At 51.3% G+C, this 11,659-nt stretch overlaps 2 protein-coding genes across 2 annotated transcripts; one reads left to right on the top strand and one right to left on the bottom strand.

Annotated features, from left to right (window-relative positions):
• Positions 1-253: 253 nt before the first annotated feature.
• Positions 254-4,569, bottom strand: BBLN (bublin coiled coil protein). Its single transcript, XM_068414129.1, has 2 exons — positions 4,437-4,569; positions 254-1,381 (listed from the first exon to the last, which is right to left on the bottom strand). Exons 1-2 carry the CDS (start codon positions 4,537-4,539, stop codon positions 1,188-1,190), a joined length of 297 nt encoding a protein of 98 aa, XP_068270230.1. The 5' UTR covers positions 4,540-4,569; the 3' UTR covers positions 254-1,187.
• Positions 4,570-5,904: 1,335 nt separating this feature from the next.
• PTGES2 (prostaglandin E synthase 2) lies at positions 5,905-11,540 on the top strand. The gene is made up of 7 exons (XM_068413883.1): positions 5,905-6,115; positions 7,170-7,364; positions 8,044-8,099; positions 8,736-8,888; positions 9,375-9,575; positions 9,886-10,003; positions 10,743-11,540. The coding sequence occupies exons 1-7, from the start codon at positions 5,906-5,908 to the stop codon at positions 10,869-10,871; spliced, it is 1,062 nt and encodes a 353-aa protein (XP_068269984.1). The 5' UTR covers position 5,905; the 3' UTR covers positions 10,872-11,540.
• The last annotated feature ends 119 nt before the right edge of the window (positions 11,541-11,659 follow it).

An 11,659-nucleotide genomic window follows, 5' to 3' on the forward strand; every position in this document is an offset into this window, starting at 1 on the left:
CATTAAATAGATGGATGCAGACTTATTTTTCACTAAGAATTCTTTGTAGTTCCTCTTGTTTTCTATCCAGGCAAAGTTTCTCTCTTGGGAGGCTGTGTGCCCAGTTCTGCTCCTCAGAACAGTTTCCTTTCAAAGACGCACACTCTTGGACAAGCACTGTGTCCTGAGCTAGGCAAGAATGTGCGTCTTGGTCCTTTGTTAATACTACAAGGCATAATACAGTCTGTCCTCATAGTGGAGACTCAGGAACAAATTTTGTTTCAAACTGATTTTAATAGAACAGATTTCTTACAAATAACTGCTTTAACTTTCCAAAAAACTCCTTTAACTCTACAGAAGTAGAACAGTAAGACTTGCTTCACAGTGCTGGCCCCAGGCCATCCTGACAAGATCACAAAGTTTCAGACCAGAATGCTCATGTGTACTCTTACCAAACTCTACCGGGAGGACTCTGCTCACAGCCCACGCAGGCCCCTGCCCCTTTGCTCTTAGTGCTGGTGGGGGCTAACCAGGCTGCTCTGCCTCTCTCGTAACGTCCGAGTCCCTAACGGCAGCTTAAGGAGTTAGGCAGCTTCCAATTGTAACGGTCAAAAACATCACCCTGGTAGCTTGTCTTATCTGCTTGGAAGGGGACAGAAGTGTCCAGTGATCTGGGACCGTCTGACAGTATTTCTTACATCACAGTTACTGTGAGGCTGTAGGTTCAAGGCAGGAGCTGGCCTGGGGCCCCTCTCTCCAAGTCTGTCACCAGAGTTACACGTAGGGGCAAGCCTGGAGTCAGGACAGCCCCTTCCTACTGTGTTTTTTGAGGGAAGAGATTAGAGCCATAACGCTCCTTGCTTGGATTTAACAGTGCAACAGAGCAGAGATAGATAGTTTTTCCTCTTTATGAAGAGGGCCTGCTTGCAAACACCCGCATGGCATCAGGTTTCCTACAACCATCTTTAACCACATGTCAGTGCCAGGCTCGTGTTGGGGAGCAAAAAGAACCGACTCTCCTACACCCACCCGTGTGCTTCTGCACCTATCACAAGCTGAAGAAAAACAACATGGAGGTGAACGGCGGGACACAACCACAGGAAGGAAGAAGTAACAGGCACGAGGTGCCTCTATTCAAGTTTTACGTTAAATTGGTGACCAGTAAATGTCCCCTTAGCAACACCAACGGAGAGCTTGCGGCCAGCACGCTAGCCAGGAGGCTGTGATCCCTGCACATCAGCTTCCATGCTCTGCTGCTCGCTCTGCTGCTGGAACTCCAGGCGGGCCTGGCGGTTTGACTCCAGCAGTTCTTTCAAGCAGGCGTGCAGATAATCATTCTTCTCCTCCAGGTGATCCAAGCAGGAGTTGATTTCGTCCAGCATGGAGTTTATTGCTGCGTATTCTAAAAGGAAAGGAAATGAGAGACTGAACAACGTAAGTATATTGTCACTGCAGTCAGTGAAGGCAGCGAGAGCTCTTTCAAAACACGCCTGCAGTGGTTTGGCTGTGCCTTATCGGAGCGTGTGAAGTAAAACGCAACCGAATCCTGCGTGTGTTGTGTTCACTGATCAAACGAGACCAATGGGAAGCTGGAGGACTGGCAACAAGATCTAAGGCAAGGTACCTGTGGGCAGTCCCAACCCGCTCTGCGCCTTCTGACAGCCTTTGATCTCGTACATAAATAGTGACCCCAGGCTGAGCCGCATTGCAGCAGTACCAACTAAACTCCAAGGACAAGTCAGCCTTTTTAGCTGCCTTGGGGATCATCTTTCCTGAGGAGGGTGCAGGCGGTTTGGCAGTGTGCCGAAGTGTTTACTACATTCTGTGAGTTATTTGTGTAAGGCTCCCAGGCTGGGATGTGCTTCACAAGGGCCTGGCTGGGCTCAGACTGCCAAAACAGCACAGCCACTGCCGTGGCAGGAGCAGGGATGAGCCCAAGGGTGCTGGTAGTGGCACCACTATTTCCAGAGGGAGGCCAGTGTGGGGCACCAAGTTCAACCCCAGGATTTTCATGCCCCGTTAAGGCTTTGGGTACTTCAGATTAAAACCAAACTCATTTGGGATGATCCTGACAGTTCCCTAGGTACAGTTTCCTATTCACAGCATTTGTTTCAAGTGCAGAAGTGTCAGCCTCAGTACAATGGCACTTCGCAGGGATGGGTATTAGCACTGTTAATCAGATGAAGATGTACTACTGTGATGAAACACTTGCTTTTGGACTGCTCCAAGCAATATTCACACAATCCTGAGGAATAAGAAAAAAACAAACTCAAAAATGAGACAAGATAAACCTCTGCTGACAAGTTACTCAGGAACCCTGGGGGGCTACAGGAGACGCCAGGCAGAGCCAGTCCCATGTTCCTTTCTGAAGATGCACGGGCTGAGCGAGTGCAGGGAAGCAGGCACCGAGCTGTGACCCGCGGGCTGGCGTTCATGAGGCTTGTGGGCTGCAGGACAGGGAAGGATGCCTGCGTGGGTGGGACGAGCCCACACCTCGCTGGCTGGGGCTGGCTCTTCTCCACGTGGCTCCTCTGAGCAGCTGGGGGAGCATCCAACACGCAGAGCCTGGCTGGAGGCTGCTCTGAGCTAACGGAGAGTAGAGAGAAGGTGAGGAGGATGAGGATGTGCTCTGGGCACCCTTGTCCTATGGATGAGGGTCGAGTTGTGCTGAAATCCCCCAGCCTCACAAGCCCAACTTTGCCCCTCTCGGCTGCCCCTTTGACACTTTCATGGGCAGGGTGCCCAGAGCCCCCAGCACACCAGGCCCAGGCGCTGCCATTCCCAGCTGCTTTAAAAGAACTGGGAATATTTAAATATTGCAATTGTTTGCGTTATTAATAGCTAAGGAGAAGTTTCATTATAAAAATAAAATTGTCCTCCTTTTCTTAGACTACTTTGGAGCCATTCACAGCAGCGTTGCAGCCTTTAATTCTTTGGAGAATTGCATACGTAGCATTTAAGCATGTTTATAAAAGTTTGGCCTTGTGGGTATATGCAGAGGTGGCATTACGAGCAAGAGCACTGCTGATGTCCTTGCATTTAAAAACCAATCCCACGAACACATTCTTTCCAAAAAGGTGGCAATTATCAGTATTTTTGAAACCCTGTTTCAAGGTACATGAGAATGTCCGTGTGTTAGAGCTCTGTACTTCAGCCTAGTGTTTGATGCACCATGTTTGAAGGAAACGGTGAGCAGATCCCAAGCAGATACGGTAACTGCTTCTGACAAGTGATATGCATCAACTTGGCAAGAAGTCTGTAACCACAGCAGGGACCTCATTGTTCTCAGTGCCTAGAGCTCAAGCGAAGGCTATATAACTTGTGTGGCTTTGGGAAGTGAAAAAATTTTAACTATTTTAAAATAAGGTGTGAAAACATTTTATTTGATTGCCTTCTGCTAGTTGCAAGCTTGGTGTATTTTTGTGGAAACATACCACATCCCCTAATTAACATGTTGACCAGGAATACGGCAATCGCATTGTTTACTCCTCTGCATTCTTACAAGAACAGTTGCCAAAAATAAGGTTTCCTATTTGAGATCAAGGAAGTGATCCACAGCTTCAGCTCCACGAGACCTTTGTGACCAGCCACTGCACCCAAAGCCCCAGCTAATTACAGACAGAACAACTTAATGCAGAGTCTCAATGTAGGTCAAATTTAGTGACTTTCTCCATCACATCCACCATGTCTCTTAGCTCTTCAAAAAGTTTGAAACACAAATTGGTGTGATGATGCAAAGCAGTGAACACTTTTGGGGTGTTTTAGGGCAGAAATGATCCTCCTGTCGGTGCAGGTGGATCACGGCCACAACTACACGGGTCACATCTGGAAACTGGATGGTCTTTGGGGAAACTGCGTAACCCAACTCTTCATTTCCAAGAGCAGAGCGGTGAAGTTCTCGCTCTTTGAAAGATTTCCAGTTTTAGGAGTGCCCCATATGGACACGTGCATTACAGCTCTGCCACTGTCCGGCGGCTTTTTCTAACTGCGCAGGGCAGTATCAGAAATTTCACACCCAGGCACTGCAAACATGCCCAAAAGTGGAATTTGCCCAACTAATTGCATTAAATACACTTCTTCCACCCACGACTACTTCTCCCAGCTCTGCCCGCGTGATCTGCCCTGTGGTTTCAGCCTCCGAACGCCCTGTTCCTCCTCGGGCACCCGCACCCCCCGCACCGCACAGGCACGGACCGACCCTTCCACGAGAGAAACCAAGCCCACCGCCCCGAGGCCGCAGCACGCCGGAGCTCGGCGCCCACCGCCGCCCGGGAACCACCGCCCCTGCGCCACCGGACTCGCCCGCCCCGCAGCCCCTCATCCGCCGCCTCGGGCCCCGCTCCCCGCAAACATCTGGCAGCACCTGGGCCTTGTCACCCGCGCCGGCCGGGCCGGGCCACCGAGGCGCAGCGGGGTGGCGGCCAGGCCGGCGGCGCTGCCCGGGCCGCCCCACGCACCTGCCTCCCCGAAGCTGTCGCCGTCCTCGTCGCCGCCGTCGTCGTCGTCGCGGCCGCCGGCGCCGCCCAGCGGCACGTGCGGTTCCCCGTTCGGCCCCGACATCCCGCCGCCGCCGCCGCGCGCCTCGGAGCCGCCCGCACCGTGCGCCGCCGCGCCCGCAGGGGCCGCTGGCCAATGGGGAAGCTCGGCGCCGCGCGCGTCACACACGGCGCCGGCGGGCGCTGGGGTAAAGCTTGTGGTTAGCGCGCAGGAGGCGGGGCGGGTAGGAGGCGGGCGGGAACGGCGAGCAGCGGGCTAGTGCTCGCCGGCAGCGGGGCGGCCCCTGAGGGCAGCGCGCAGCGGGGCAGCTCCGCGCTTGCTGGGTGTTTTCCCCAATCGCATTCCCAAAGCGAAGCTGTCTCCTTGCCCCGCGGTGTCCTCAGCGCCCCCCCAAGCCTCCCATCCCCGGCCTGTCCCAGCCACAGCACACACCGGCACAAGCGAGGGCGTTTGGGCACGAAGGGCAGTTGTTCTCAGGAGCCGCCATGGGCACCCAGCCCTTCCTTCCCCAGACACCTTGTGATCTGGAGGCACCTCTGCCCGTGAGGAGCTCCTGGGCCATCCCACAGGTGCTGAGGCCGCAGCAGTGAGGGCTTTGCTGCTCAACTCCAAAATGCAGCCATGTCACCAGCCCTGCTTTGTCCTCTGAGTGGCTTGAACCACCCTCAGGCCACCTTCAAACCTCCTCTTCTTTGAAGGAATGAGCGCAATTCACTTTGCCTTCCTTGTCTTTGGCCCAGTATGGGTTGTACCTCATGAGCCCTGAAGAGATCTAATCACTGCGTGGCTTTTTCATCCCCGGGAGAGATGTCACTGGGATGAAAATAACTTGCAATTAGAGCATTAATTCAAGGAGCACTCCTGAGACAAACACGGTTTGAGGACTCCGTTATTAAGTGGGTATTTGGGGCAAAGAAGAAAGAAAAAGTAAATTTCCTCATTTAACATCGCAGCCAGCTCTTCTCCTTTCTGTGGGGTAACCGGTGAGTTGGGCCCATGTTGTGCCCCAAGCAGGGGAATTTAACATTAGTGTAATTAATGGACGCTTTAATGAAAAAGATGACGGCTTCCAGCGCGGAGGTTTGCGCTCGCACTCTGGGTACGTGCCGCTCAGAAGCGGCAGCCCCGCGTGCTCCCAGCGAACAGACTGTTTCACCGCACACTTTGCCGTTACACTTCGCTGCCTTCCCAGCGGACCCGGAGTTTATAACTGCTGCGAGAGCGCGGGGCCGCGCTCGCTGGGGCTCTCCGCAGCCAGGCGGCCCCGCCGCGCCCGCCTCGTGTGGAGCTCGACACGGAGCTCCCACCTCAGCACTGAGCCGCCGCCGCCATTCCGGGGGCGGGAGGGGGGACGCGGGGCGGGGCGGGGCGGGGCGGGGCGGCCCCTTTAGGCCCCGCCCGCGGCGCCCGCCCGCGCCGTGCCGGGAAGATGGCGGCTGCCGGCAGGGCCTGGCGGGCCGCCGCGCTGCTGCCGCCCTGGCGGCTGCGGGCCCCTCGCCGAGCGTACGGCGCTGCTGCTGCCGCCGCGGCGGGGCCCGGCGGGGGCCGCCTGCTGCTGGGCGCTGCCTTCGCGCTGGGCGGCGGCGCCGGCCTCTACCTGGCGGCGCGGCACCGCCTGCGGGAGCACTGGGCCGCTGAGGTAACGCGCCGCCGGGCCCCGCTCCCCCGCGGCCCGCGCTCTCCCCCTCCCGGCGGCTCCCCGCGGCTCCTGCCGCCTCCGTCCCCGCGTCCTTCCCCGGGCGCCTGCCCTTCCCTCGCCCCCGAGCCATGGCCAGGCCCGGGCACGGCCGCGGGCCCCTGGAAGCAGAGCTTCGGGGAGGGCGCGGAGCTGTTTCTTCCCGGGCCAAGCGGTTGGTTTTGCGCCGGTTTCCGTGAGGAAACCGCTTAGAACGGTGCAGAGGAGGCGCCGGCAGCCCTGTCCTCGGGGAGCTGCAGGGGACGCCTGTCAGAGAGCCAGAGCTGGGGATGTGGAGCGGCATTGTCTGTTAGAGCTGTTGCTTTTCCCAGCGCCCGCGGAGGGTTGTGTAACCCAATAAATGGCAAATGAGAAGCAAAGCGAGATGACTGCATTTGGTGTGTAATGTATGAGTAACAATTGGCATGGCCTGTGAGATCGCTGAAGTCTGGCAGTGTTGGGAAACATCCCTCACCCCGTGCCTCGCTGTCTGTGCTGCCCCGGGTCCTCACCGCCCTGTCTCAGTTGCGCACAGTTTGGTTAACCCCAGGAATCTGAGCTTGGGCAGACGCGTGCCTAAAATCGACAGCAAACTCTCTTTCTGCTCTCCCCACTCTGTGGCCTCAACAGAGGTTCTTGGGGGAGGTGGTGGTGTGGATTTAAAAGGCTATTTTGTTTTTGCTTTAAAGCTGATTAAAACATGGTTGTTTTTTTCTTTAGTTTCTGAATTGTGTGTAGAGGGATAAGCTGTCTGGCTTTAACTTCTGTTTTCTGGCTGTGAGTAGGAGTTTCCAGCAGATTAACTAGATGTTTAGAAAAACAGGTATTTGGTCCCAATGGAAAGTGAATATTTGTGATGCCATTTGAAGAAAGCATCTGTTAGCCAAGGTATTTTGATGATCAGATGTTGAAACTCAATGTCAGTGATTATGAGTTCATGACAAAAATAAGGGTGGAAGGAAGGTGATGTTTGTATTTTTAGTAGAAAATGGAAGCTTCTGGTCTCTTCCTTCCCCAGCTGCCTGCAGGGAGCCTGCAGCTCACTCTCTACCAGTATAAAACGTGTCCTTTCTGCAGCAAAGTCCGAGCTTTTCTTGATTATCATGGACTGCCCTATGAAATTGTGGAAGTGAACCCGATAATGAGGAAAGAGATCAAATTCTCTGCCTACAGAAAGGTGCCTATCCTGCTAGCCAACGCTGGAAGCCCTCTGGTAAGTCTTACTATGTTGGAAGCTTGATTTCCCCGCAAGCAGTGGTTTGGAGGCTTTGTCTCTGTGGTTTATCACATGCAGTGTAATCTTCAGATCATCTTTTATTCTTTCAGGAGCCTAAGATTTGTTTCTTGCTTCATGGTTTCCTGTGCCTTGGCCTTATTAGAGTTTTTTGTTGGTCTTTCTTACACGGCATGTTGTTAGGGTAGTGACTGTAATCCGGTGATTATCTAGCTTCTGTCAGCCCTTACACGGGACATATCATTTGTACCAGCGGTAACAGGAACTGCTTTTATCTTGTGGGAAAAGAATGAGATCTCAAGAATACTGAAGAATTAGCTTGGCTTTTTTTTTTTTTTTTACGTTAGTGTTGCTTTTCCTCCTTTGCTGCCAAGAGGCTAAATCCAAAACCCCCTAGTATTGCCTGTGTACCTGACCCTCAGGTCCTGTGTTGTCAGAATGAAACACAAATTTGGAGTGACACTATGAAACAATCGCAGAAGAGATCTGAACCTAGGGCTGTCTTTTGATGTGTGGGGACTCCTGGGGAAATGCATGGGGGGAAAAGGGACTGCAGTACTGACTTGGAGCCTCAGCATGCAGGGGAAAAGGGTTTGAAGAATTGCCTTTTTGATTTCACCCACTTCTTTTAAAAGTTTGTTTTAATTCTGTTTTTCAGCAATTGAATGACTCTTCGGTGATCATCAGTGCAATAAAGACCTATCTCATTTCCAAGTAAGAAAACGGGATGATGGGAGAAGGGTTGAATGTGAATGGCCCTAATGAACTAGACACTGAGGAGACTCTCAGAGTCGGTCCTAAGTATCTTGCTGACCTTGGTCCCTGAAGCTCTGGGTGTTCGGCCCAGCACACCTGACCCTGGCTGTGATGGTGTGGATGGTGCCTCTGTATGTTGTGATGTGTGTGCAGTGAAGCAAAGCTTTTACCTTCCAGAACTACTCTTTTTTTCACCTCTGACATTCTCTTTGCACAAAACCTACTTAAACATGGACTAGTGTTAGTTCTGGAACTAAGCTTACATTTAGCCAGTTATGACATCTAGAATGACATGAAATTGCTGTGCCTGTGGCCTGTCCTTTAGGTCTGTGCTACAAAGCACTTGAGAATCGTAGAAAGTTTTATGCCTGCAAAAATTTCTGTTCTGATACAGAGAAAGGTATGTGCACTAATAATAGTCATTTGCAAGCAGCTGTTCCAGAGTTTTTTCAGAACTTATTGCAAATAGAATTTGGAGCCTTGTGCACTTATTTTTAGAATAATACATTTTAAAGTGTGTATCTTTTGATCTACCCTTTGATCTGCTCATTTTTGTACCAGCCAGATCAGTGCTAACTGTGTTTCTGTCCACAGGAGGAATAGCTTAGAAGAGATCGTGTCCTTTTATCCTCCTATGAAAACTGTAACTGAGCAAGGCAAGGAGGTATTTGAGTATGGGAATAAATACTGGCTCATGCTGGATGAGAAGGAGACGAAGCGAGTCTATCCTGTCAAAGAAGTGAGAGTGTAAGTGCTCTTCAGTTTCTGGGCTCTCCAGCTAGGGTCACAGCCTCCTCCAGCTGTACTCGGGGATGGTGCGTGCATAAAACCCCACTGGCGCTGATAAATCCTGTCATACACTGTTAGATGGCCTAGTTCCCACCATCATGGTCATGCTAACCTCCAGTTGCCTCCAGTTTCCTTCTTGGCCATTCCTCTATGTCACAGAGGAACGCTATGGAGTGCTAGTTTCCCTTTCTGCTTTCTCTCTCATATTGGGAGGAGAAGCTAGTGCTCTGTCTTAATTGTAGTTTGGGATTGGAGGAGCCTTGCCAAAGATAAAGATCCTGAGTGCATTTCAGAGAGGTCACCGGAGCACAAGGCTGGGCTGGAGTTTTTGACACATTTGTCCTTGGTGGAACCTCTAGCTAATGCCACTGTGATGCTGTCTGCCTCCTGTAGCCCTGCGATCCGTACCTCATTGGCTGAAAGGTCTCTCTTGAATGCTTGCAGGGAAGAAATGAAGTGGAGAAAATGGGCAGACGATTGGCTGGTTCACCTCATCTCCCCCAATGTTTACCGTACCCCCAGAGAAGCCTTGGCATCTTTTGATTACATTGTCCGTGAGGGGAAGTTTGGCACCGTGGAAGGTTTCTTTGCCAAGTACTTGGGGGCTGTTGCCATGTTCTTCATTAGCAAGAGGCTGAAGAAAAGGTTGGTACCACTGAGCACTGAGTACACAAGAGGAATAGCTCCTTAACCTCCTTAGCTGTGAACCCCAGATGTCAGGGGGCAGAACCTCGGTGTTTTAAACCAAACCATTTAATCCAATGTGACTACAGCTGTACTTCTTTAACTGGAGGTACTGAACCCCTCTACTCATCTATTAATCACTAACTGCCCCCTTCACTCTCAAATACCTTCCTGATTCCCAGGCAAAGACCAGCCCATAAGATGAGAGATGATAAAAGGTTAAAGAAAGGAACAAAGCAGTGTCTTAAAACAAGTTCTTCTCTTTATCCAGACATCACCTTCAAGATAATGTCCGAGAAGACTTGTACGAAGCGGTTAATGAGTGGGTAAAGGCTGTTGGCAAACACCGACTGTTCATGGGTGGAAACCAGCCGAACCTTGCTGACTTGGTAAGGGGTTAATTCCTCTATCTTTTGTTAGATTATTGCAAATCATCCCGTTGCTCATCTGTGTGAAATGGTTAATACAAATACAGACAGAGGAGATGAGTTACATGAGATACATTGTCCATGTCCTTTGTGCAGTAATACAATTCCCACATGAAGAAGATTTAGAAATATTTGTGTTACGTAAGACAGTATTTGTTGTTTTCCTCCAGAGAAACATTTCCTAAGATGGAACCTGCAGTTCCCACCTGCGGGTGGATGTTACTGACCATGTGGAAGCATGATAAAAGCAGGTTACAAGCCAGGACACCGCTCTGGCTCGTGAATGCTGGTGAATAAAGCCTCGCACCTGCACGGCTTTTATTACATTCAGTGCTGCTGGGGTATCCTTTGCAGGCAGCAGTGCAGAGTGGAGCAGGATTCATCCCCTGCACCAGCAGTTCTTCTTGGAATGCAAGGGAAGCATTTCATACCAGGGCTTGATGCAGAGATGGGACTAACTTTTGCCCCATAACTGCACATAGATCCTGATCTTTCCTTACTGTTTTGTCATGGAAAAACATGCATATTCTTAACTGCCTTTCTGCCATTCAGTCTTCCTTGCTAATCAAAGTGGTGGAGTAGATGGCAGGACAGGGAGAGAGCCTTACTGGCTAGGCTGTTGAGACACCCATTGGTACCCTAAGCCGTTCTCCACCGCTGACTTTTCCTGTGTTGTTCTAATCTTTATCCTCTGGCACAGGCAGTGTACGGGGTCCTGCGAGTCATGGAAGGGCTGGAAGCCTTTGACGACATGATGGTTCACACTAAGATTCAGCCTTGGTACCAGCGCATGGAAGAAGTCATTCAAAAAGCTGAAGCTGTAGTCTGATGCCAGCTGCAGCTGCCTTCCTGAAGTACTTGCATGGTAAAAAACTTCAGAAGGAATGGCATTTATTTCTAAAGAGTTGAATGGACCGGTCACACCTAATGGACTGACGTGCAGCACAGAGACTGTCCCGTTTAGACTATCAAGTGGCAGTGAGCAGAAGGGATCCAGCTGGGTGTGTGTTTGAACACAATATTTAGAAGGACGGGGACAGGTAAAAGGAGGGGATCTTGGATGCTGCTGGAAAGGAGAAGCTCTGAACTGAAGAGTGCAGTAAATAGGCTGCTTTTAGGCAAGAGCCGTTCTCGGAGCAGGTTCCTGTAAAAGCAAGACGCTCTTGGCTAGTAAGTGTTACAGCCATACCAGACACGGTAGGTCTGAGCAGCTTTTGCTTCAGGCTGTCTTCCGCTACTCATCCATGTCATCTGAAGTGTTTTCCTGACTGAGACACTGGATACGAGTTTTTAAGTGACAATTTTTCCTGCAATAGAACCCTGTAAGCCTGGTGCTGAGGGAACTGGAGGAATCCACGGTACTGGGAAAGGCATCCTTCCTATGACAGAAACGATGCTGCTCTCGGCAGAATGTATGCTTTTACTCTTCCATGTAAACGGTTCTTTGAGTACTTGATTCTGTACGGTCTGCAAGGATAAAGGCTTGCTTGTTTCTGTGCCCTTTGCGAGATCTGAGTTCTTAGCTTACCCGTTATACCTGGAAAGCACACCCCACACAGCAATCACTAACACCGAGCAGTTATTTGAAAGATTAATCTTGCATGAAACCTCTCTGGA

Source organism: Nyctibius grandis, chromosome 16 (genome assembly GCF_013368605.1).
Source record: "Nyctibius grandis isolate bNycGra1 chromosome 16, bNycGra1.pri, whole genome shotgun sequence".
NCBI lineage: Eukaryota > Metazoa > Chordata > Aves > Nyctibiiformes > Nyctibiidae > Nyctibius > Nyctibius grandis.